This window comes from Mustelus asterias, chromosome 25, assembly GCF_964213995.1.
Source record: "Mustelus asterias chromosome 25, sMusAst1.hap1.1, whole genome shotgun sequence".
Classification (NCBI taxonomy): domain Eukaryota; kingdom Metazoa; phylum Chordata; class Chondrichthyes; order Carcharhiniformes; family Triakidae; genus Mustelus; species Mustelus asterias.
The window spans coordinates 53471652-53495625 of NC_135825.1; the positions used below are offsets into that span (position 1 = coordinate 53471652).

The following is a 23974-nucleotide window of genomic DNA, read 5'->3' on the forward strand; positions in this document are numbered from 1 at the left end:
TCCACCACCCCCCTCTCTTCCCACCACCCCCCCTCTCTTCCCACCACCCCCCCCCCCCACCCCCCCTCTCTTCCCACCACCCCCCCTCTCTTCCCACCACCACCCCCCCTCTCCCACCACCCCCCTCTCTTCCCACCACCCCCCTCTCTTCCCACCACCCCCCCTCTCTCCACCACCCCCCCTCTCTTCCCACCCCCCCCCCTCTCTTCCCACCACCCCCCCTCTCTTCCCACCACCCCCCCTCTCTTCACCACCCCCCTCTCTCTCCCACCACCCCCCCTCTCTTCCCACCACCCCCCCTCTCTTCCCACCACCCCCACCCTCTCTTCCCACCACCCCCCCTCTCTTCCCACCACCCCCCCTCTCTTCCCACCACCCCCCTCTCTTCCCACCACCCCCCCTCTCTTCCCACCCTCTTCCACACCCCCTCTCTTCCCACCACCCCCCTCTCTTCCCACCACCCCCCTCTCTTCCCACCACCCCCCTCTCTTCCCACCACCCCCCCTCTCTTCCCACCCCACCCCCCCTCTCTTCCCACCACCCCCCTCTCTTCCCACCACCCCCCCTCTCTTCCCACCACCCCCCTCTCTTCCACCACCCCCCTCTCTTCCCACCACCCCCCCTCTCTTCCCACCACCCCCCCTCTCTTCCCACCACCCCCCTCTCTTCCCACCACCCCCCCTCTCTTCCCACCACCCCCCTCTCTTCCCACCACCCCCCTCTCTTCCCACCACCCCCCTCTCTTCCCACCACCCCCCCTCTCTTCCCACCCACCCCCTCTTCCCACCACCCCCCTCTCTTCCCACCACCCCCCTCTCTTCCCACCCCCCTCTCTTCCCACCACCCCCCCTCTCTTCCCACCACCCCCCCTCTCTTCCCACCACCCCCCCTCTCTTCCCACCACCCCCCCTCTCTTCCCACCACCCCCCTCTCTTCCCACCACCCCCCCTCTCTTCCCACCACCCCCCCTCTCTTCCCACCACCCCCCCTCTCTTCCCACCACCCCCCCTCTCTTCCCACCACCCCCCCTCTCTTCCCACCACCCCCCTCTCTTCCCACCACCCCCCCTCTCTTCCCACCACCCCCCTCTCTTCCCACCCCCCCCTCTCTTCCCACCACCCCCCCTCTCTTCCCACCACCCCCCCTCTCTTCCCACCACCCCCCTCTCTTCCCACCACCCCCCCTCTCTTCCCACCACCCCCCCTCTCTTCCACCACCCCCCTCTCTTCCCACCACCCCCCCCTCTCTTCCCACCACCCCCCCTCTTTCTTCCCACCCACCACCCCCCCTCTCTTCTTCCCACCCACCACCCCCCCTCTCTCTTCTTCCCACCCACCACCCCCCCCCTCTCTCTTCTTCCCTCCTCCCCCCCCCCCCACCCCCTCTCACACACTTCCCTACCTTTCTCACTTTCTCTTTCCGCCCCACTCTCTCTCTCACGTGCACACTCCTGCACTCTCTCTCACTCCTGCACTCGCAGCCCCCCCTCTCCCCGCAGTACTTATGGTACAGTGGGGAATGTTGAGGTGCAGAAGCTCTGGAAGATGTGTTGACCCCCCATTGTTTTCCTGTGTCTTCATCAATCGAGTCCCCAAATCTGCATTTTTTTTGTGATAATTACTAATACCAGATGGCTTTTTATTGTGAACGATGAATCATTGAATCATTAGTCTTTAGCATAGCTGGAAATTAATTGTATAACAGTTTAATTTTGTAATTTAAGCCAATTAAAACATGAATTATAGAGCTTTGCCAACAAGATAAGGAACAAAACTGGGTGCGGAGAGTTAATATATGGATCCGCCATAATTGCAGAGCAAGCTGAAGGGGCTGAATGTCCTCCTCTTGTTCCTACGTTCCTATATCGATATCAGTGTATGGGGCTTGCCATGTGTGTAAGCATTCATGCATCCAGCTCGTTCTCCAGTCAATTCAAACTAGCCCAGATCTCAAAGAACTATCCATCAGCTGAATGAATGGCTCGCACACACCACCTATTTTCTTCAGCATTCGAGTTATGGGGTCCAGAACCTGATCACTCTAAAGCCATTGATGCATTTTCATTTCAGTTGTCAATATCTACAGCTTTGTGCCAACCCCTGTATCATCTTCAACAGTGAAAATCAATAAAAATACATATACATTTTGGCCATTTCCTAATCGCCCTGCTAAATCTTTCAGGACCTATATGGTTTTCCCAGCCACTAAGAGAACTTACAAAGCTTTACCATGGAAATTCCACTTGATCAGTTTTTGAAATGTCTTTTTCTCATTCAATTGTGGCTTTATTTACTTCAACTGTACCTGGTACCTATGCATGCAATATTGCCACTTTATGAAATCTTGATTTTTGATATCAAGATATTTAGATTTCAGCTTTGATAATACATCAACCAGCACACCCCAATCTCCATTTTTGAAATTTTTCTTAATACCTGAAATTGAATCCATTCTAACAAGTTGTCTGCAGCAATAAATTTCTCAACCAAATGAATTCTGATGATACAATGACTATCGATTTGAATTGAGGGGTTGTTAAGGTCCTGGACCACAATCCCACATTACATTAGGAAACCAGACTCGACTCCAACAATATTTCTATTTTGACATAAGTCTAAGGCTGGTATACTTCACTCCACTGACAAATTAGGAATCTTTTATAGTAAAACAAACTTTATTTAATCACACAATTTAAGTATAACTCTATAACAAAATGAAGCAACTTAACTATTGTTCAACTGTTAGAATTAAAAAATGAAAGGAAACTATTTTAATTTCTAACTTACCATCACTGTTACAGTTCCAAATAAGCATTATTCTCTCACAGACTTAAAATTCCACTTTAAATACAGTTAGCAACCATAAATATGCTTGCTATAAGGGTATACACAGTCTCGAAGCTTTCAGAGAGGCTTTGGTTTTCACAACAGCTTGCAGACCTCCTGCCTTTAAACAAACACTAGCCAGAAATTAAGCCTTTTTTTCTCTACCGCAAACATATTAACCACATTATCACATGACCCTGTCAATCGACATAATCAAAAACTCTAGGGGAAATTTTCATCTATAAACAAAAATCCATTGGCTCTCTCCTAAGTAAACGCTGCAAGGCTAAAATGAGTAATTATCCTGCTCTCTCAGCATCTGAACTGCATTCCCCCAGGGTAGGTCTTATGAGGACAGGTTGAGGGAACTTGGGCCTTTCTCTTTGGAGCGGAGGACGTTGAGAGGAGACTTGATAGAGGTTTATAAGATGATGAGGGGGATAGATAGAGTGAACGTTCAAAGACTATTTCCTCGGGTGAATGGAGTGGTAACTAGGGGGCATAACTATAGGGTTCATGGTGGGAGATATAGGAAGGATGTCCGAGGTAGGTTTTTTACTCAGAGTGGTTGGGGTGTGGAATGGACTGCCTGCAGGGATAGTGGAGTCAGAAACTTTAGGAACATTTAAGAAGCTATTGGATAGGCACATGGAGTACTTCGGGATGATAGGGAGGAAATAGCTTGTCTGAAATAGTTTCAGACAAAGCTCGGCACAACATTGTGGGCCAAAGGGCCTGTTCTGTGCTGTACTGTTCTATGTTCTATGTTCTAAGACATACTGACTGCCTGTAGAAAAAAGCTGAATTTTAAAACATTCCTCTTTAAACATAAAATATATCAATATCACAGTTAGGACATGGAATGTCCCCACTGGAAATGGCAGAAATAGAATTTATTTTAAAACTTTTCAGATATGAAACTTACAAAGTATGGGAATTCGGACAATGTGGATAATAGTTCGCAGTTATGATGATGAGACGCATAATTTCCTTCCATGCTGTGAAATTCTTCAGTTCCCACATGGAAATCCAATATCATCTCAGGAGTGCGGCTAAAGCACATTACTTCCCAACATGTTGAGTGTAGAATAAATTCTTGTCTGCAACCTCAACTATATTTTCTCTGCTACACCAACTATTAATTAGGTAACACACCCTAATTTCTTACCAATTATCATTGTCTTATAATATGTACAATCTGTTCATTTTAGGCATTGTGATGATTCTTCAAGTAGGGTGAATGAAGTGATTGACAAAACTTCTGGGATCTAAAGAAACCTCTATGTGCTTAGCGAATTTGACTTTACATCATTCGAGTCTTGATCCTTATGAAATATTAATTAGGTTGGGAAGTCTAAAGAGGTCCTAGCCCTGGTGCTGAGATTCTATAATAGAGACTATTGCCTGATTTGCTCTGACTTGCTATAACACAAAGAAACAGTCAAAAAGCAGACTACATTGTTCTAACTGAGACTATAGGCTTAAAGTAGGCTGAGCTGGTCTTGTCTCGGTGCTAGGGTGAAGGATCTGCCTGCTGAATGTGCTTCTCTCTCTCCTGATGAGCTGATGCTGCACTCCTCTACCCCTGTGATTACCCCTTGAACACTTCCAGTAGCCAACTGCATCACAAGGCCAGGTGGCACCTCCCTGGGTGGAGACCACGGTCAGGATTGGCTCACTCCTGAAGGAGCTAGCCCACTTCCTGGATACAAATGGGTCTCCCACACACACACTCTCTCTCCCACATACAGGATGGGGGAGGGGGGGTGGGGCGAGGGAATGGGCATTTAAGGAGGTGGGATGGGATAGAGGGGTTAAACCTCTGCAATCCTGGTTCCTTCCTGCCTCCGGGGCTGGGATTTGCAGGAGCACATCTCCAATTCCAGCCCCGCCCACTTGACAGCCATTCCCACCTTCACTTTCTCCGATTCAATCTCCTAAACGCTGGGCACCAACAGCCAATGTTTGCCCAATAGGCACTGCGGTTGGGTCTCCCCTGATTCCGCACTAGGCAAATGTTTGGCCACATGCAGTATGGCGAATGGAATTCCTAATAGGTGAATGTCTCCATTGAGCCTGAGCAGAACCGAGAGCTGCAGTGGATTAGATAAATGCCACCCCGTCGTCTGTGCTTGGCTGGACAATTGACTTTTCAGTTGTGGTGGGGGGATTGCAATGTATTGCCTCTACCTAATTGGTTGTGAGAGACATCAAACAGAGGGCCTGAGTTTTGGGGCCCCGTGTCAGGACGCTGTGTTTCTTTGTAAATTCATCCCAAGTAGAAAGCCTACTTCTGTAGATCCATGGAAGGAAGTGTTTTTTTAAATTTAACATCTTGTTATTTTCTACCCACCCTATTTCCTACTATTTGTTTGTTTGCGTACTCCCATCCTTGGATTATCCATTGGCGTTGGGAATGTTTGGAAATACATGAGCAATGATCATGCTCACTTAATTCTGCAGCCATATTAAAGTAAGGTGGGAAGTAAAATGGCAGCCCAAATCTACTTTCATTGTTGGGCTTTGAGTGTTTCTCACTGATCCCATTGGTTCTCTGTTTAACTCGAGGTATCCCATAGATACATAGAAAGTTTGTTTCCAATACTTTTTAATACACAAAATGTCTTGTTTTCCATAGGTGGAGGCAGCCAAGAAAGCATATCATCTAGCCTGCAAAGAGGAAAAGATGGCAGCTACAAGGGAGGCAAACAGTAAGGCAGAGCAATCCGTCACTCCCGAGCAACAGAAGAAACTACTAGACAAAGTGGAGAAATGTAAACAAGAAGTACAGAAGGTGAGATTGGGTATAGAAGATAATTCCAGTGTTGAAATATAATAATAATAACTAGGATGCTACCGGGACTCGATGGATTGAGTTATAAGGAGAGGCTGGATAGACTGGGACTTTTTCTCTGGAGCGTAGGAGGCTGAGAGGTGACCTTATAGAGGTCTATAAAATAATGAGGGGCATAGATCAGCTAGATAGTCAATATTTTTTCCCAAAGGTAGGGGAGTCTAAAACTAGAGGGCATAGGTTTAAGGGGAGAGATACAAAAGTGTCCAGAGGGGCAATTTTTTCACACAGGGTGGTGAGTGTCTGGAACAAGCTGCCAGAGGTAGTAGTAGAGGCGGGTACAATTTTGTCTTTTAAAAGGCATTTAGACAGTTACAATGGGTAAGATGGGTATAGAGGGATATGGGCCAAATGCAGGCAATTGGGATTAGCTTAGGGGTTTAAAAAAAAGTGTAGCATGGACAAGTTGGGCTGAAGGGCCTGTCTCCATGCTGTAAACCTCTGACTCTAAGTGCATCTTGGCACAATAAATTAATGGGCGGCACGGTGACACAATGGTTAGCAACATTGCCTCACTGCGCCAAGGACCTAGGTTCGATTCCCAGCTTGGGCCACTGTCTGTGCGAAGTGTGCACATTCTCCCTGTGTCTGCGTGGGTTTCCTCCGGGTGCTCCGCTTTCCTCCTACAGAGCAAAAGATGTTCTGGTTAGATGCATTGGCCGTGCTAAATTCTCCCTCAGTGTACCCAAACAGGTGCCGGAGTGTGGCGACTAGGGGATTTTCATAGTAACTTCACTGCAGTGTTAATGTAAGCCTACTTGTGGCGAATAAATACACTTTACTTTAATATTTCCTAGATCTATAATCAGCAGTTCTGGCTCTTGAGCATTCCGATTTTAATCATGCCACGCTTGACAGCTGTGCCTTCAGCTACCTAGGTGCTTAGTTCTGGAATTCCCTCCTGATTTCCTGCCATCTCTCTACCTTTCCTCCTTTTAAGGCAGTCCTTGATACCTATGACTGAGCTTATCTGGCCTAATGTTTCCATTTGCAGCTCAGTGGTAAATTTTGTTCCATAACATTCCTGTAAAGCACCTTGGGTTGCTGTATACAAGCAGATTGTTCTTCGAAAGTCTCTTTCAGTCTGTCCCAGTTTATGTATAACGTGCATAAGTAAATGGATAATCGCTACAATACATCCTCATGGAAATGAAATTCAGTCTAAATCACTGCTGCCTCACAGCGCCAGGGACCCACATTCAATTCTGCCCTTGGGTGACTGTGTGGAGTTTGTATGTTCTCCCTGTGTCTGCGTGGGTTTTCTCCGGGTGCTCTGATTTCCTCCCACTGTCCAAAGGTGTGCAGGTTAGGTGAATTGGCCATGCTAGATTACCTCTTGGTGTCCAAAGATGTGTTCAGTTAGGTGGATTAGCCATGGTAAATGCACGGGGTTATGGGAATGGACCTGGGTAAAGGTGCTCTTTTGGAGAGTCAGTGTAGGCTCAAAAGGATCGAATGGCCTCCTTCTGCACTATAGGGATTATATGATTCCAAGATAAGCTCCTAATTCAACATAGCTAATATGGCATGTATGTTTTTATATTGTATTTTAACTATTTGTAGAACATGTGATTTAGAGATGGAGTTAACACTGGGGTCAGTTGTGGGGATTATTTCCTTAGCAAGTGATTACATTAATTGTTGTGAACATTGAGCCCTTGTAAACAACTCCCGATAAGTGTAAATCTTTCACACAAGCCTATACCAGTTCTAAATTTCCTTTAACTTTGCTATTTTGGTGCCTACAGCATAAATATCCGACAGGAATATTGATGTGAGCCTATCTGAATGTTGCCATTGCATTACCATTCTCTTGCTTCCTTTCAATATATTATAATCTTGAGAGATGAGAGATAAAGACTTGTCAGTGCTAGGACTACATCCGATTAGCTGAACCAAACATCTGCTGACTTATTAATGGAGAGTTTATTTACTAATATAGTTTTAGTACACACTCATCTGCTAGGATCACAATTTTCCCTTTACACATGTCCATCTTTAAAGGAGCGGGCAAGGTTGAGTCTGGTGAGCTCCAGTGTGGGAGGTGAATCTGGGGACGAGGCAGCCCGGACTATATTAGTGGCTGGATGTCATTGCCATTCAATATTCTGAGAGTCCCACTTCTACCCAGTTTAACTGACAAGCTGATCAGTGAGCAGAAACAGGAATTCAGCAACAGAAAGCTGCAAGCAAGAATCCATTGGTTAGCACTGCTGCCTCACATTACCAGTGAACCTGGGTCCGATTCCCGGCTTGGGTCACTGTCTGTGCGGAGTCTGCACATTCTCCCCGTGTCTGTGTGGGTTTGTTCCGGGTGCTCCGGTTTCCTCCCACAGTCCGAAAGACGTGTTGGTTAGAGTGCATTGGCCATGCTAAATTCTCCCTCGGTGTACCTGAACAGGCGCTGGAGTGTGGCAACTAGGGGATTTTCACAGTGACTTAATTGCAGTGTCAATCTAAGCCTACTTGTGACTCTAATAAGTAAGCTTTAAAGAAAAGATGAGAATGGACCCCTGAGGTGATGGGGGCTCAGAGGCACAAGGCTTCCCTTGTGAGGCCTGGATGAGCGTTCCTGCCCTGTGGACAGTGGAAATAAAAGTTTAAAACTTTCCTGCATGTGGTCCATCTCGCATGTGGCCAGATGTGGATATCATCATTCCTCCCCTGCTCAGGCCCCCAACGAATAGTGCAGTCTGGATCAGGTGAACATCCGGATCCAAGCTGCATACTTAAAGAAGAACCTGTCTGCCTTCCTGCAAGTGTCCCCCACCAGGGGTTGCCAACATTCCAGGAGTGGCCTGGAGGCTCCAGGACTTTACTGTGTGCAACCCTGGAGAGGGACATGAAAAAGATCATCATTGTCATTTTCTTTAAACATTTCTCTTTACCAGATGTAAAAATATTGGAATTCGGGGGGGAAAGGGCTGTTCGGCTGATAGTTAAGCATCATCCAATTGGGTAATGAGTCTTTTTGCTTTCCAGTTAGCATAGGAAGGCAGATTGTCAGAAGGCTGGTTGTGGGGGCAAGGCATGCGATGAAGTCTCCGAGAATACATTTAATCGCAGTTAGCAACCCTAGTTCCAATCTCCACCCCATAAAGACAAGACCGAGCATAATAACTGCCATCGATTTAATTGCCCCTCTTGCCCAGCTTTCCTCAGGCAACAGGGTAGTTAAAATTGGGGACATTAACTTCCCCAGTATTATTTTTGTTAGTGCGTCGCTATAATGTTTGTACAACTGTAGAATGGCTTGCTTCGATTCATTGTAATGCTTCATTGGCATATTAGCAGCAATTGGGTGCAATGGGTATAACCTGATACTATTAGAAGCTTGCTGCAAATAAATGCTGTGGAGATGCCGGCGTTGGACTGGGGTAAACACAGTAAGAAGTCTAACAACACCAGGTTAAAGTCCAACAGGTTTATTTGGTAGCGAAAGCCACAAGCTTTCGGAACAGGCTGTCCCTTCGTCAGGTGGGTGGGAGAACTCCCACCCATCAGAACTCCGTCAGGTCCCTGACGAAGGGACAGCCTGTTCCGAAAGCTAGTGGCTTTTGCTACCAAATAAACCTGTTGGACTTTAACCTGGTGTTGTTAGACTTCTTACAATCGTATACCCTGTAGCATTTATTTGCAGTAAGTGATTATTGTAAACCTGATAGGCAGCATTATAAATACAGAATGCCTAATCTTAGGGCAGAATTTGTTTTGAAAAGCAGAGAAGGTTAACTTTCACAAAAATAACTTCTTTACAGTAGGGTGAATAGCTACAAAATAATATATATATATATATACACACACACTCAAACAAAACATCTGTTCAGATAGCGGCACGGTAGCACAGTGGTTAGCACTGCTGCTTCACAGCTCCAGGGATTTGGGTTCGATTCCCAGCTTGGGTCACTGTCTGTGTGGAGTTTGCACATTCTCCTCGTGTCTGCGTGGGTTTCGTCCGGGTGCTCCGGTTTCCTCCCACAGTCCAAAGATGTGTGGGTTAGGTTAATTCGCCGTGCTAAAAATTGCCCTTCGTGTCCTGAGATGCATAGGTTAGAGGGATTAGTTGGGTAAATATGTAGGGATATGGGAGTAGGGCTTGGGTGGGATTGTGGTCGGTGCAGACTCGATGGGCTGAATGGCCTCTTTCTGTACTGTAGGGTTTCTATGATCTTTCTATAGCTGAAACTGCTCAGGAGGATTACATTATCTGAATCCTTCTTTGTTTGGTGACTCCTTCCGTTATTTTGTGTGGGGTATCAGGCAGGAGGAGGTACTTGCATCATGATAGTGTGGCCCTTTTGGTGTTTCCTTTTGTAACAGAGGTGGCCTCCAGAGTTGGGCCAATGCTAACTGAATAAGACAGCTCCAAAAGATGTCCAAAACCCATTGTAGCCGTGTTAAATGAACTGACACATCCATGGGGGAAAATCCTGCGGATCCTTGGCAGGTCATATAATGTGGCTGAAGGATTTAGACTATGCAGTTCTTACGGATTGGATTTGCCTCGTGTTAAATCCCGACTGCCGCCTCTTGGCATTGTGTGCACGGTGATGCTGCCATCCTTAGCGATTTTTATGCAAACCTGTTAATTGTGCTTGATGTTGGATCCACGTCCGTACAGACAAAAGAGAAGTATGAAAAGGCCTTGGATGATTTGGGTAAATGTACACCGCAGTACATGGAGAATATGGAGCAAGTGTTTGAACAGTGCCAGCAGTTTGAGGACAAACGACTGATTTTCTTCAGGGAAGTGCTTCAGGACATCAAACGACACCTAAACCTCACTGAAAACAACAAGTGAGTATCAATTAGAAATGTTTAATGCATAACTATCCAGCACACAACATTCAAACCTAGCTCTCACTTTAAAAAAAAACACTACTAACAAGATAAGATGAGAATGAATTTCCAACCACACTCCTTCCCAGTTTACCTACAACAATGTCCACCTGTTTCTAAAAGGAGCCCTGTATACTGACTTCAACCACCCTGCCTGATATAAAAACAGGAAAAGTTGGAAATAATTGCTAGGTCAGGCAGCGTTAGCAGAGAGAAAGAAAGTTAACATTTCACTGCCTGATCATCATGTTCAGATGAAAGGTTATGAACTGAAACTCTGTTTCTGTCTCTGCAGATGCTGCCAGACCCGTTTTCATTTCAGACTTCCAGCATCCACAGTATTTTGCTTTCCCACTTCACCTGACAAACTTGACCCCTTCCATATAGAATCATATCATAGAATCCCTACAGTGCAGGAGGAGGCCATCCAGCCCATCGAGTCTGCACCGACCACAATCCCACCCAGCTCCTATTCCCATAACCCCACATATTTACCCTCCTAGTCCCCTGACATTAGCACGGCCAATCAACCTAACCCGCACATCTTTGGACTGTGGGAGGAAACCGGAGGAAACCCACGCAGACACAGGGAAGAACGTGCAAACTCCACACGGACAGTGACCCGAGGCCGGAATTGAACCCAGTCCCTGGCGCTGTGAGGCAGCAGTGCTAACCACTGTGCCACCGTGCATATCTGTCCTATATTTATCTTCACAGCCTTGAAACTGTGTGGCCCTTTACTCAACTGCTGTGCCATCTCTGATTACATTATGTTCAACTTATTTTCTCTATCCCTTTAAGTATCATGTATCACATGAGCCAAAGCTGGAAAGCCTGGTAGTTTTCTGCCAAAACCCTTTTGGTCTCTCTCAATTCTAGATCAACAATACCAATTCCATGTTAATTTTTTTATTTCCCATGGTTTAGCTTCTAAACTATATTCTTTCAAATTTCTCTGCCACTCTAAATTCACAAAGCCGTTTTTAAAAAGATGGACTTAGTAAGATTGCCTCTAATAAAATATGTAGAGTTTTTATTAATGGTCAATGTATTAATTACAATCCGTACATTGCTATAGAGCTACACATTAAGGTAAGTACAGATGTAGAAGATTAGTTCAATACAAGTTATCGATGATAAGATATTTATATAAAAAAACTTATTTCAGTCAGTTTGCATGATTAATCTTTTGTTATTGATTTAAATGCTAAAGTTATGCATGTGGGGATTGCTCCAAAAAGCCTACGCAACAACATGCTGATATAATGGTAAAAAATTGCAGCATGCTGCTGTGCAGAGGGACCTGGGTGTCCTTACGCATGAATCGCAAAATTTTGGTTTACAGGTGCAGCAGGTAATTAAGAAGGCAAATGAAATTTTGTCCTTCATTGCTAGAGGGATGGAGTTTAAAAACAGCGAGGTTATGTTGCAGCTGTATAAGGTGCTGGTGAGGCCACACCTGGCGTACTGTGGACAGTTTTGGTCTCCTTACTTGAGAAAGGATATACCGGCACTGGAGGGGGTGCAGAGGAGATTCACTAGGTTGATTCCGGAGTCGAGAGGGTTGGCTTATGAGGAGAGACTGAGTAGACTGGGACTACATTCATTGGAATTCAGAAGAATGAGGAGGGATCTTATAGAAACATATAAGATTATGAAGGGAATAAATAAGATAGAAGCAGGGAGGTTGTTTCCACTGGCGGGTGAAACGAGAACTAGGGGGCATAGCTCAAAATAAGGGGGAGCAGATTGAGGACTGAGTTGAGGAGGAAGTACTTCACCCAAAGGGTTGTGAATCTGTGGAATTCCCTGCTCAGTGAAGCAGTTGAGGCTACCTCATTGAATGTTTTTAAGGCAAGGATAGATAAAGTTTTGAACAGTAAAGAAATTAAGGGTTATGGTGAGCGGGCGGGTAAGTGGAGCTGAGTCCATGAAAAGATCAGCCATGATCTTATTGAATGGCGGAGCAGGCTCGAGGGGCCAGATGGCCTACTCCTGCTCCTAGTTCTTATGTTCTTATGATTTCAGACGACTTCAGTATATGGAGTTTTGGAAATAGAAAGAAAGCCATCAAATCCTTGACTGTGTTGAGAAGGGCAGTAAAGATATTACTCTTAAGTATTCCTGGTAGCTGTATAAGGTGGGGACATGATGACATGAATTGAGAATACTAGCACTATAATTCTTGGGTTTTTTGTGCTAGACGACTTTTACGATTCCATCTCATGGGCCAATCCGTAAGTGCACCTCTTGTACTCTGTGATCCAATGTGCAATCTCTATTGCCAAATAAGAAAGGATAAGATGACCCAGGATTGTAACAGGCAACCTTTTGTTCTGGCTCGACATAGTGATTGTCTAAAATGTAAAACCTGAAATGGGCTCGCTAGTGCCACTTCCATTGGAGACAATGGGGTGAATTTTACCAACTCGCCCGGCATGGGAATCCGAACGGGTGAGGGGCGGACAATGGAATGGTCCATTGACCTCGGGTGGGATTTTCCAGTTCCAGGGTGAGCGAGGGCGGAAAATTCCACCCACTAGGGTGGGATAGTAGTGGAGTGTCTCTTCATCCACTAACAGCTGGAAGCTGCTGCTTCCAGAAACAAGTGTCTGTGATAAAATTACATACATATGCATATTAAAACTACCCGATCTACAAGTAAAATCACAGTATAAATTCCACCCCCAGGTCAGTAGACACTCACCAGAAGACTGACTGACCTATATGCAGCTAGATGAAGGGACGTGTCAATTAATGTTCACTCTAATTCCCTCCGAAACCCACAATGAAACATAGACGTGTGTGGACATGACGGCAAGTTTTGAAATTGATGAGGGACTCGCTGGCTGAGAATAGTGTAAAGTGACCGGCCTTTAAATGAAACCAAAGGATCAGTGATGTTTGTGTAGAAATGGGACAAATTCTTACATTACATATTACAGCAAATGACAGCCATTAGTGCACAAACAGGAATGCTGAAATCACAATGTTCCTGGAATACTAACAAGGGAACGGCACTGTCTACAGAATACAGATGAGCCAGGTTACACAGGAGCATCCCTGGTAAACCGATTAGCATTAAAGCCAATTCAGAAAACCATGTAACTGGATTATCCCAGAATTATTAGTCAGTGATGTTTGGAAAGAAACATTTTGCCGTGAAGACTATCTTAACGAGCCTGCATTGGTACTATGTTTTAGAATCTCCTTGGACCTGGCTTCTCTGAAATTATTTCCAGTCCTGGATTTGAGTATGTACCTTCCAATACCTGACTCCAGTCTGCTTGCATTGCCCTTCCTTTGGTCTACCTTCAGTGATCTTGGCCCCACACTCTTGGACAGTTTCCTTAAGTTACTCTTTTTTTTTGTGACCTCTTCCATCTTCGAAAGCTGCTCAAATCCTCCCCCTTTGACCTCTTCCAGTTAATTTCTGGCTGAAATGCCTCGAGCCATTGGGACAGCCCCCAACCATTACCTCATTACACCATCCCTCTTGCTCTTGGCATTCTGTGCCATATACCTTTTCCTACAACTAGAATTCTCAGTTCTATTAATCAGGATAGCCCAGTAGGATTGGAGTCCATTGAAAGTGCAAGAAATTTCTTCTGACAGTTGAATCGTGCAAGCCCAATGCAATTCCACTTTTAATGTTTCTATTGGAGAATTATGTCTCAACACTTTCTCTACTTGTCTCTTCCCCACCGTCCCCTCCCCATAACATTCTCGAGTCAACTTTTTATCAGACAGGGGAAATGCTCATAATTAAGCCCTGTTTGCAGCACAGCAATTCGGGCGTAGGTTATCTCATTTTTAGTTGGTAAATGTCTTGTGTTATTCTCTGCCCTCTTACAGTTATGCCAACATTTACCGAGAGCTGGAGCAGGTAATTCGGATTGCAGACTCTCAGGAAGATCTAAAATGGTTCAACGGTACACATGGACCTGGAATGCCAATGAACTGGCCTCAGTTTGAGGTAACCATTTTTTTTTTTTTGTTCACATAATAGCAGAGTTATAATTAAGTTGATCTTTCTCTACACACTGTAACACCACATTCTGCACCCTCCTCTTTCCTTCTCTATGTACGGTATGCTTTGTCTGTATCGTGCGCAAGAAACAATACTTTTCACTGTGTACTAATGTGACAAAAATAAATCAAAAGCGTTACATTATATACTTTACTTTCTTGACAGAAATATTGCAGTGGCCTTGAAAGAGCTGTCTTGTGTGTACCTGGCCTTATTGCTGAACACGGCTCTGAGGTACATCACATGTGCTGTTTTGTGGCTTAGTAAAATGTGAACATAAACCAGAAAGAGATTTTTGACAAAGTGCAAATATTCAAAGTGATATAAAACTGTACTGTCAGTTATGTTGATCAAGGACCATATTTTCTACCGTGAAACTATTTGGCTAACACCAGCTTGGCTCAGTGGTAGCACTTATTTCTAAGTCAGAAGATTGTGCGATCCTGGCCTGGTTGAGGACTTGGCTAGTCTCGAGTGTACACTCTCTTTAGGGCAGTTCTGGAGCAACACTGCATTGTTAGAGGTTCCATCTTTGGGTTTGAATCTACCTGCTCAGGTTAACAAAAAAATCCATATGGTGCTGCTCCGAGAAAGACAGGAAGCTTCTGGTCAACATCCATCCCTTAACAATTGCCAAAAGAAATAGATGAACTTGTCATTCGTCTCCTTGCTTTAAGTGAGACCTTGTTGAATGACAGTGACCCCATTTCGGAAGGAATTAATTTGCTGTAAAGTACTTTGGGATGTCCTGAGCAGATGAAAGATGTGACATAAATATCAACCTTTTCTTTGACGTCACAAAGTTATTATTCAGAGGCAATTTGGCATCCAAAAGCAACCCATAGGCATCCCTCAGTCAAGTATTCCAACAGTTTGTTACATGTAATAAGTCCGGTTCACCAGTTAGGTAAATAACAACTGCAACAATTATTTACATATAACTACAATACAGAGGCTTGCAGCCCCAAGGCTGCCAGTCAACACCCGAGAAGGTTCTGGAACAAAAACCCAAGCTCACCCAGGGTGACCCACCCACCCTGCTGCTCGAATGGTTTCCTGGGTTATGTGACTTTTACTCTGCAGATGGACACTTAAAGGGGCAATCCCCACATCCCACCCCCTCCAAGTCCCTTTATACAAATATCAATACTCAGTTTACAACCTAGATAATTAAATATTTAGTACATGAATCCAGTCCATTATAACTTAAGTCTTTCTGATGGATTGTGATTCCTAGTGGAGCAGTGTTACCCCTGGGGCGCTTCCACATGATTGCTGTAGGCCAGAACCACAATGACAGGCGCCTCTTTAGGCACAGGCAGTTCAGGCCTATCTATTTCCATGGCAACGTCGGTTGTGCCTGCCACAAGACAACCAGGTAACTTCAATGCTTGCACAGTCAACAATATTCCCAGATGGCAGTATATCTCCTGAATACAGTACTAGTTTCTGGGGCAACTCTCACTCGCTTGATAAGACAGGGCTCCAGTTTTGGATACAAGGACTCCAGGGAACCAACTCGACCCACTACCAAAATTCCTCACACGGCTTCATCCACTGACAACGACCGCCTTGACTGGCACAGATCATGGTATGTCTTCTGCCTGCTTTGGCTAGCCTCTACTCTCTCCAGCACATTTGGAAACCCGAGGCTCAGTCTCATTCTGAGACGATGGTTCATTAACAACTCTGCTGCCTGTTGTTAATGTAGAGTGGTCCTATAGCCCAGAAGGAATCATGAGATTGTCATCTCCAGGTTCCCTCCTGACTGCCTCTTTAGGCCAAACTTAAAAGGTTTGAGACGGCTCGTTCAACTAGTCTTGTTGATGCTGGGTTGTAAGGCTCAGTCCTAATGTGCTTAATATCATTGATGGTGGTGAAGTTCTGAAACTCAGCACTCGTGAAGGCTGTTCCATTATCAGGCACTGAGACTTCAGGCATTCCATGGGTGGAAAACCACTGGCGTAATTTCTCAACTGTAGCACCTCAAACGCCCATCCGCTTTGTATGTGTATCGACAAGGCGCAAAAACATTGTGCCCATGAATGGACCAACACAATCAATATGAACTCGTACCCGTGGCCAGCCAGACCACTCCCAAAGGTGCAGTGGGGCTGCAGCAGGTTGGTTGCAAATGGTGCTTGACTCGACGCTCAATGTTACATAAGAAATAGGAGCAGGTGTAGGCCATCTGGCCCCTCGAGCCCGCCCCGCCATTCAATAAGATCATGGCTGATCTGAAGCGAATCAGTTCCACTTACCCGCCTGCTCCCCATATCCCCTAATTCCCTTATCGATCAGAAAACTATCTACCCATGGTTTAAACATATTCAACGAGGTAGCCTCCACCACTTCAATGGGCAGAGAATTCCAGAGATTCACTACCCTCTGAGAGAAGAAGTTCCCCCTCAACTCTGTTCTGAACCGGCCCCCCCTTATTTTGAGGCTGTGCCCTCTAGTTCTGGTTTCCCTTCTAAGTGGAAAGAATCTCTCCACCTCTACCCTATCCAGCCCCTTCATTATCTTGTATGTCTCTATAAGATCACCCCTCATCCTTCTAAACTCCAACGAGTACAGACCCAATCTGTTTAATCTCTCCTCATAAGCTACACCCCTCATCTCCGGTATCAACCTGGTGAACCTTCTCTGCACTCCCTCCAAGGCCAATATATCCTTTCGCAAATAAGGGGACCAAAACTGCACACAGTATTCCAGTTGCGGCCTCACCAGTGCCTTGTACAGTTGCAGCAAGACCTCCCTGCTTTTATATTCTATCCCCCTCGCGATAAAGGCCAACATTCCATTCGTCTTCTTGATCACCTGCTGCACCTGCAGACTGAGTTTTTGTAATGATAATGTTTGGCTGCCAGACATAATTCCTGGCAAGCATCTTCATCTTGGATATACCCGGATGGACACAATGTAATTCAGTAAGGAGCAACTCTCTTCCTGGTACAGGAATGACTGCTTTTGCTCCCCAGAGTATGATGCCATCTTGGCAACTCCACTCATCTTTGTATAAAATATAGTTTAATCTCTTCAGAAACTGGCTCATTAGCCCAACCATTAGTATCTTATGCCTCACTTTGGACAGCAGTGGATCCCAACTGGTCCAGTACCTGATCTGTTTTGCCAAGACTGGCAGTTCAACACCAGGACAATTTCCTGCGGTGCTGGGGGAGGGGCAACGCTCTCTTCAAAAGTAGGCGACTAAGTGCATTGGCATTCGCTTTGTGTGTTCCAGGCTAGGCGGAGAGGATGAACACCCAGCGCTGAATTCTTGCTGGTGCGATTGCCAGAATAGCTTTGTCTTCATTACAAACCGCTTTTGGGTCTTTTCAATCAGAAGCAACGGTTTACAATTCTTACTGTAAATACTAGTGGAATTTCTTGATCCCAAAAAGTATTGATCATCATCCTTTAATTTTTGAGTAGCCTTTTTGGCTCCTGAGAGGGTTCTTGAGACATTCCTTGCTGGCCTTTCCGATCCGGCGTCCATCTCATGAACAACACCACATCAGCGCCATATGGAGAGGCATCACAAGTCAACACCAATTCCTTGGGTGGAGATGCAGCAATAAACTCGATGAATGTAACAATTGCTTCACTCTGTTAAAAGCTTCTCTCTGGGTGGTCTTCCAAAACCAACGCTGGTGCTTCTTTAGGGGGCCGATAATGTCGACAAATTTGGTAGAAAACACCCAGAGTAATTCACCATTCCTAAGATTGACCTGAGCTCCGATGTGTTTCTGGGGGCCCTTGTCCCCTTTATTGCTCTGACCTTGCCTTCCACGGGATGTAATCCTTGTGCATATACACGATACTCTAGATAGGCCACCTCAGTGGTTTGAAAAGTACATTTCTTCTTCATGAGGGGAACTCCAGCCTCTTGAAATCTCTTTAGCACCTCCTCTAAGTTAGCTTGATGCACAGCTTCTGTCGATCCAGTTATCAAACCATCATCCAAATACACTCCAACTCATAGCAGACCTTACAGTCGACTTTCCATTGTTCCCCAGAAATAGCACATGCTGGCGACACACCAAAGGGCAAGCATGTATATTGGAACAAATCATGTCTGTGTTTGTGTATTTATCATGATATGACCTCGGGAAGCATCATCTCCTTTAAGTTGCTGATATGGGTGACTCGAACCCAGTTTGGTATAAGATTGACCTATGTTCAGTTTTACATACAGCATCTTCAATCGTTAGGATTGGATATTTATCTAACTTGGCAGCCTGATCAACAGTTAAATTTGTCGTCTCCACAGATGCGGATTGTCTTGTCAGGCTTTATCACAGGAACTATGGGTGCTGCCCACTGCGTGAATTGAACTGGCTGGGTGATGCCCAGACCTTCCAATCTTTTCAATTATGAAAACTTTTCTCACAAGGCATATGGTACTGGTCTTGCTCTTTATAAAAAAAAAAAGAGGGGTTGCCTCTGGATCTACATAGATCTTAGCCTAGAGGCCCCTTATTTTACCTAACCCATCACAAAAGATGTTCTTGTACTTCTTCATTAACCCAGGCAGTCCCCGTTCCCGTACTTGAAAGATCTCCATCCAGTTTAACTTGATTACCTTGAGCCAATCACAGCCCAAAAGACTTGACTCTTAGCCTGACCTATTGCTACTGAATTCTGAGTGGACTGCTGCACATAGTTTATCGGTACTGTGGTCTTTTATCTTAATGGCTTTTCCTGTGTAAGTTGTTAGTTTTGCTACAGTACCCCTCCAACTCAAGGTTAGATTCCTCCTTATAAATATCATGGCGGCAGAGGCTCCTGTATCAACTTCCAGCTTTAAGGGTGTTCTGTTTATCAAAAACATCGCAGTGATAGGAGCTACCTTTCCCACTTTCCCATTGAACAATGAGTGAAGATTTAAATCCTTAGTACTGGACTCTTCCATATTCAGCACTAGTGATGTATTATTGACTCTGTTTCTGGCTAGACCAGTCTTACTTTTACATCGGTGCCTTAGTTGGCCTTTCCTATGGCAGGAAAAGCATTTAGCCTCTTGACACCAGCAGACTTCAGGGGAGTGATTATCCTGGCACCGGTAACACTCTGCTTCAATCCTCGACAATTGATTGGCACTTTTAAATCTTGTCACTCTATTTGTCGATGCATTTGCTTCCCATTATAAAATTACATCTTCATCTTTGGCACCGCAGGTGACTGCAGCTTCCCGTCCTAACTGGTGAACCATTTCTGAGTGCTTGGAAAATCCTGTGTGCTCTTCTCGGCATTCTTCGTGGTCAGCGCCATCTTCAGCGCTTTCTGTTCTGTGGGGCTTCCTCTTCACAAATAGATTACAAACTTTTTAGTAAAGTGGGTGTGAAGTGTATCTTCGCCACTGAAATAAGTTAACAAATTCCTTGTTAGTCTGAGGAAAAATTAACATTAGTTTATTGAAATCTTAACCTATTGTCTCAGACCATCTGTATGCACTAAGTGATTTTTTTCCAGATTCTTTCTATGGAAAAATGGTCCGAAGATCCAGGAACACGGACATCACTAAGGATCTCTCTTGATTTTATGTGAAATGGAAATTGTTGATCCGTTGTGGCTCAGCCTCTGAATCCAGGGATCAAGGCTGTCCCTCCAGTGCAGTACTGAGCGAGCTCTGTTGGAGTCAGGTGCTGTCTTTCAGAGGAGATGTTAAATGGAGGCCCTATCTGCCTGCCCAGGTGGATGTAATAGATCCCATGGCACTGTCTCACAGAAAGGCAGGGGAGATATCGTCAATGTCCAGGTCAATATTTATCCCTCAATCAGTGTCACAAAAAGGAGATAATCTGGTCTTAATCACATTGCTGTTTGCGAGAGCTTGCTGCCTGCAAATTGGCTGCTGTGTTTCCTGTATTACAAAAATCACTTCAAAAATGCTTTGAGATGTCTGGTGGTCATTAAAAGCCCAATGTAAATGGAAGTCTTTCGTGCTTAAAAAAACGCAAGTGTGCATGTGTTTGCATGCAGTTAAATTATTTGGATTTGCTGTGCCTAAAAGGGGGAAAACTTATCTTTTACAGGAATATTCTCAAGACATGACTCATACTGTTGCTAAAAGAGAGAAAGTAAAAAAGGTTAATGAAGGTGTTACTAATGTCTCACCGGCAGGGGAGCAGGTGTCACAGGCTGCCGACCGGGGCAGGTAGGTGCACTCAAAGGTGGGATTCTCTTTATGGTTAATTATGGTGCTGGAAAACGAAGGGTCTTTTTTTTTTTGTTTAGTTCTTCCACCTTATCACCTACACATTGGATAGGTACAATCCCTCACGGATCCAGTCACAATTGTGTTTCAAGGCAGTATTACTACATAATAACAAATGTTATATTGGAAGTTGTCTGCATGTTTACTGCCATTTTTATCCTCGTATCCGGGCTACATGAATTGTGTTGAATATTGTGTAATAGGTAGAAAAGTGTAAACGGCAGCAGCAAGGGTGTATTTAACTGGAGACACTCTGAGCAGTAGTTTGAAAACACAAAATGTGGAATTTACATGGCAGCTCCATAAAATAATGACAGCAATGTATGCCCGGGTGTGAGACTTTGAGGCAAACCTGCTGGTTTCAGAGTTCCCATAAAATTGCTGTTCTCCAGCCTAATGGTAGACTTTGCTGCAGAGGACTCTGGGTAAACTGTAGCAACTCCCCAATGGATTGTGCATTTGACAGTCTCCTCGTGATGGGGAGTTTTGTCATTTAACCCTGAGGAGGAATAGTGTTCTGGGCTCCTCCTGCCTAGCCTCCAACAACTACAACCACCTTTTGTAATGTTGAGTATGCCTCAAACAATTAGAGGGTTTCCCTTTGGCAAAAACTTGGTCAATGAGGGTCAAAGCTTCCTGGGACTATACTTGGTTGAACCTCATCTTGGTGTTAAGGGTAGCTTTTCTCACCCGCCCTCTGATACTTAATTCCTGGGTTTGTGTCTGGATCAACCCTATCATAAGGTCTGGTGCCAAGTGATTCGACCAGATGCTAAATTGGGCATTGGTGAACTGGTTATTATTGTTACATGATGGTATTACTGATAACTCTATCACTTTACTGGTGATGTGGCTGGCTCCAAGTGCATTTCCGGCACCCAGTATTGGATGAGCAGAAATTTCCTCCAACACAATATTGGGAAGACTGCCGTTTTTGATCTCCAGCTTGTACTCTTCCCCAGCCACTGCCTCCATTGCTCTTCTTGCCGACTGTTTGATCAAGACTGTTTGTTTGCAACTTTGCTGTCGTATTTCACCACCAGGTGAGCTTCCAGCCACACCTCTGCATCTCATTTTCACCTCCATGACATTGTTGACTCTTCTCCTGCCATAAGAACAGAAGAGTTAGGAGCAGGAGTGAGCCATTTGGCCCTTCGCGCCCTCTTGGCCATTCAATAAGGTCATGACTGATTCAGTTCCAAATCCGCTTTCCTATCTGCCTCCCTTCCCCCCCCAGCTACCCACCTCTTAATCCTTGACTCTCTCCACTGTCTACAGGCATGTCTCAGTTGATCTTTTGCCTGTTGCCTGTGGGATTGACTATTCCAATGCATCCCTGGCTGACCTATCACATTCTATCATCCAAAACTCTTACTTCCCATGTCCAAACATGCACCAAGTCCCATTCACCCACCACTCCTGTGCTGGCTGACAATATCCTCTTAAAATTTTAACATTCTCATCCTTGTTTTAAACTCTATTGTGACCTCACCCCTGCACATTTCTGTAGCCCTACGTCCCTCCTGAGATATCTGCACTCCTCCAATTCTGATCTCATAAACATCCTGGATCTTAATGGCTCCATCACTGACCTTCGTTTGTCAAGGTCAACAACTCTCCACCTCTCTTTCCTCCTCTAAGACACCTCTTAAACCTACCTCTTTGACCAGACATCTGTCCTGATATCTTACTTTGTGACTTGGTGTCTGATTTTGTTTGGTAATACTCTTGTGAAGTGTCTTGGCATGTTTTATGATGTTAAAGATGCTATATAAATACAATGTTTAGCTACATTCTTTGGGGTTTTTTGGGGTGTGACAGGCATGGGCATTTGTCTGCATTGTTGGCTAGAAGTCAGTCTTGCAGCTGTGGTGTAATAGCTTGGTTGGTGGAGTAGATGCCAGATGGCACCAAGGTCCACTTCCACAGAATCCTGCACACTCGCTGCTTAATATATTGAGTAACCCAAATTGATTGGGTCCGGACCTTGGAGGTTGAGTGGGATCATCCACTTGTACTTTTGGTTGAAGACTCTCTTGTGAACACTTCAACCTTGTGTCTTGCATGCACATGCTGGGTTTCTCTATGAATCACGATAAGGTTGTCCATAAATAATCCTCCTGTTAGTCTCATGGTTATCACCACTATTCTGTAATGAATGTGGGAGTGCTAGAGAGCTTTGTGCTATTCTGTTGATTATGGAATCACTTTTCTCTGTCCATAGTCTGCTGCTCTTGGTGCTAAGCCAGGAGTTAGATTCACTAGGTTTGTACCTCATTCTAAAATATGCCCTCACGGTAGAGACGAGGCTTTGCCTTCACAAGGACTGGGTAGTGGTCATTTCTGTCAATTCTGTAGGGACAACTGTATCAACAGCAAGAACGTCAATGAAGATGAGATAAAGTGGGCTGCTGCCTTGTGTCAATTTCCTCACCACTTGACCGAGAATGACAGCGATGCCCTTCAGGGTATGGCCAGTGGTAGTACTACTAAACCACTCTTGCTGGTGCACATTGAAGTAACCTAACCCAAAGAATGATTTCCGCCAGGTAGGTAGCAATTATTGAAAGGTTTCCTTGATCGTTTGTTTGGCCTGAAGCCATAGTCAATGTTGAGGATGCCCATGGTCACATCCACCCAACTGAATGGCATCATCAAGGCAAATGTAATTCTGTTGGTTGTGCCAATAGGTACAGTCTGTCTTCCTATAGAACACTGTAGCGATTGCTTAACACTGAATGGTTTTCTAGGACCCTGCCACATAGAGTTTGAGATTGGAATTACATGAAAGGCAAACCAGCCTCCCATCCATTGACTCTGTCTACACTTCCCACTGCCTCGGAAAAGCAGCCAGCATAATTAAGGACCCCACGCACGCCGGACATTCTCTCTTCAACCATCTTCCATCAGGAGAAAGATAGAAAAGTCTGAGGTCACGTACCAACCAACTCAAGAACAGCTTCTTCCCTGCTGCTGTCAGACTTTTGAATGGACCTACCTTGCATTGAGTTGATCTTTCTCTACACCCTAGCTATGACTGTAACATTACATTCTGCACTCTCTCCTTTCCTTCTCTATGAACAGTATGCTTTGTCTGTATAGCACGCAAGAAACAATACTTTTCACTATGTTAATACATCTGACAAATCAAATCAAGCCCATGTACAGATGGCAGGTCTGTTCCCAATGGATATTAGTGACCCTGT

General features: G+C 45.0%; 1 protein-coding gene across 1 annotated transcript in view; it reads left to right on the forward strand.

Moving 5' to 3' along the window:
- The window catches only part of pacsin1b (protein kinase C and casein kinase substrate in neurons 1b), a 263525-nt gene that overhangs the window by 225968 nt on the left and 13583 nt on the right, over positions 1–23974 (forward strand). The window contains exons 5-8 of the mRNA XM_078197783.1: positions 5464–5619; positions 10301–10476; positions 14374–14494; positions 20587–20708. Of these exons, the coding sequence (XP_078053909.1) occupies positions 5464–5619; positions 10301–10476; positions 14374–14494; positions 20587–20708 (575 nt within the window). The remainder of the gene's footprint in view (positions 1–5463; positions 5620–10300; positions 10477–14373; positions 14495–20586; positions 20709–23974) is intronic.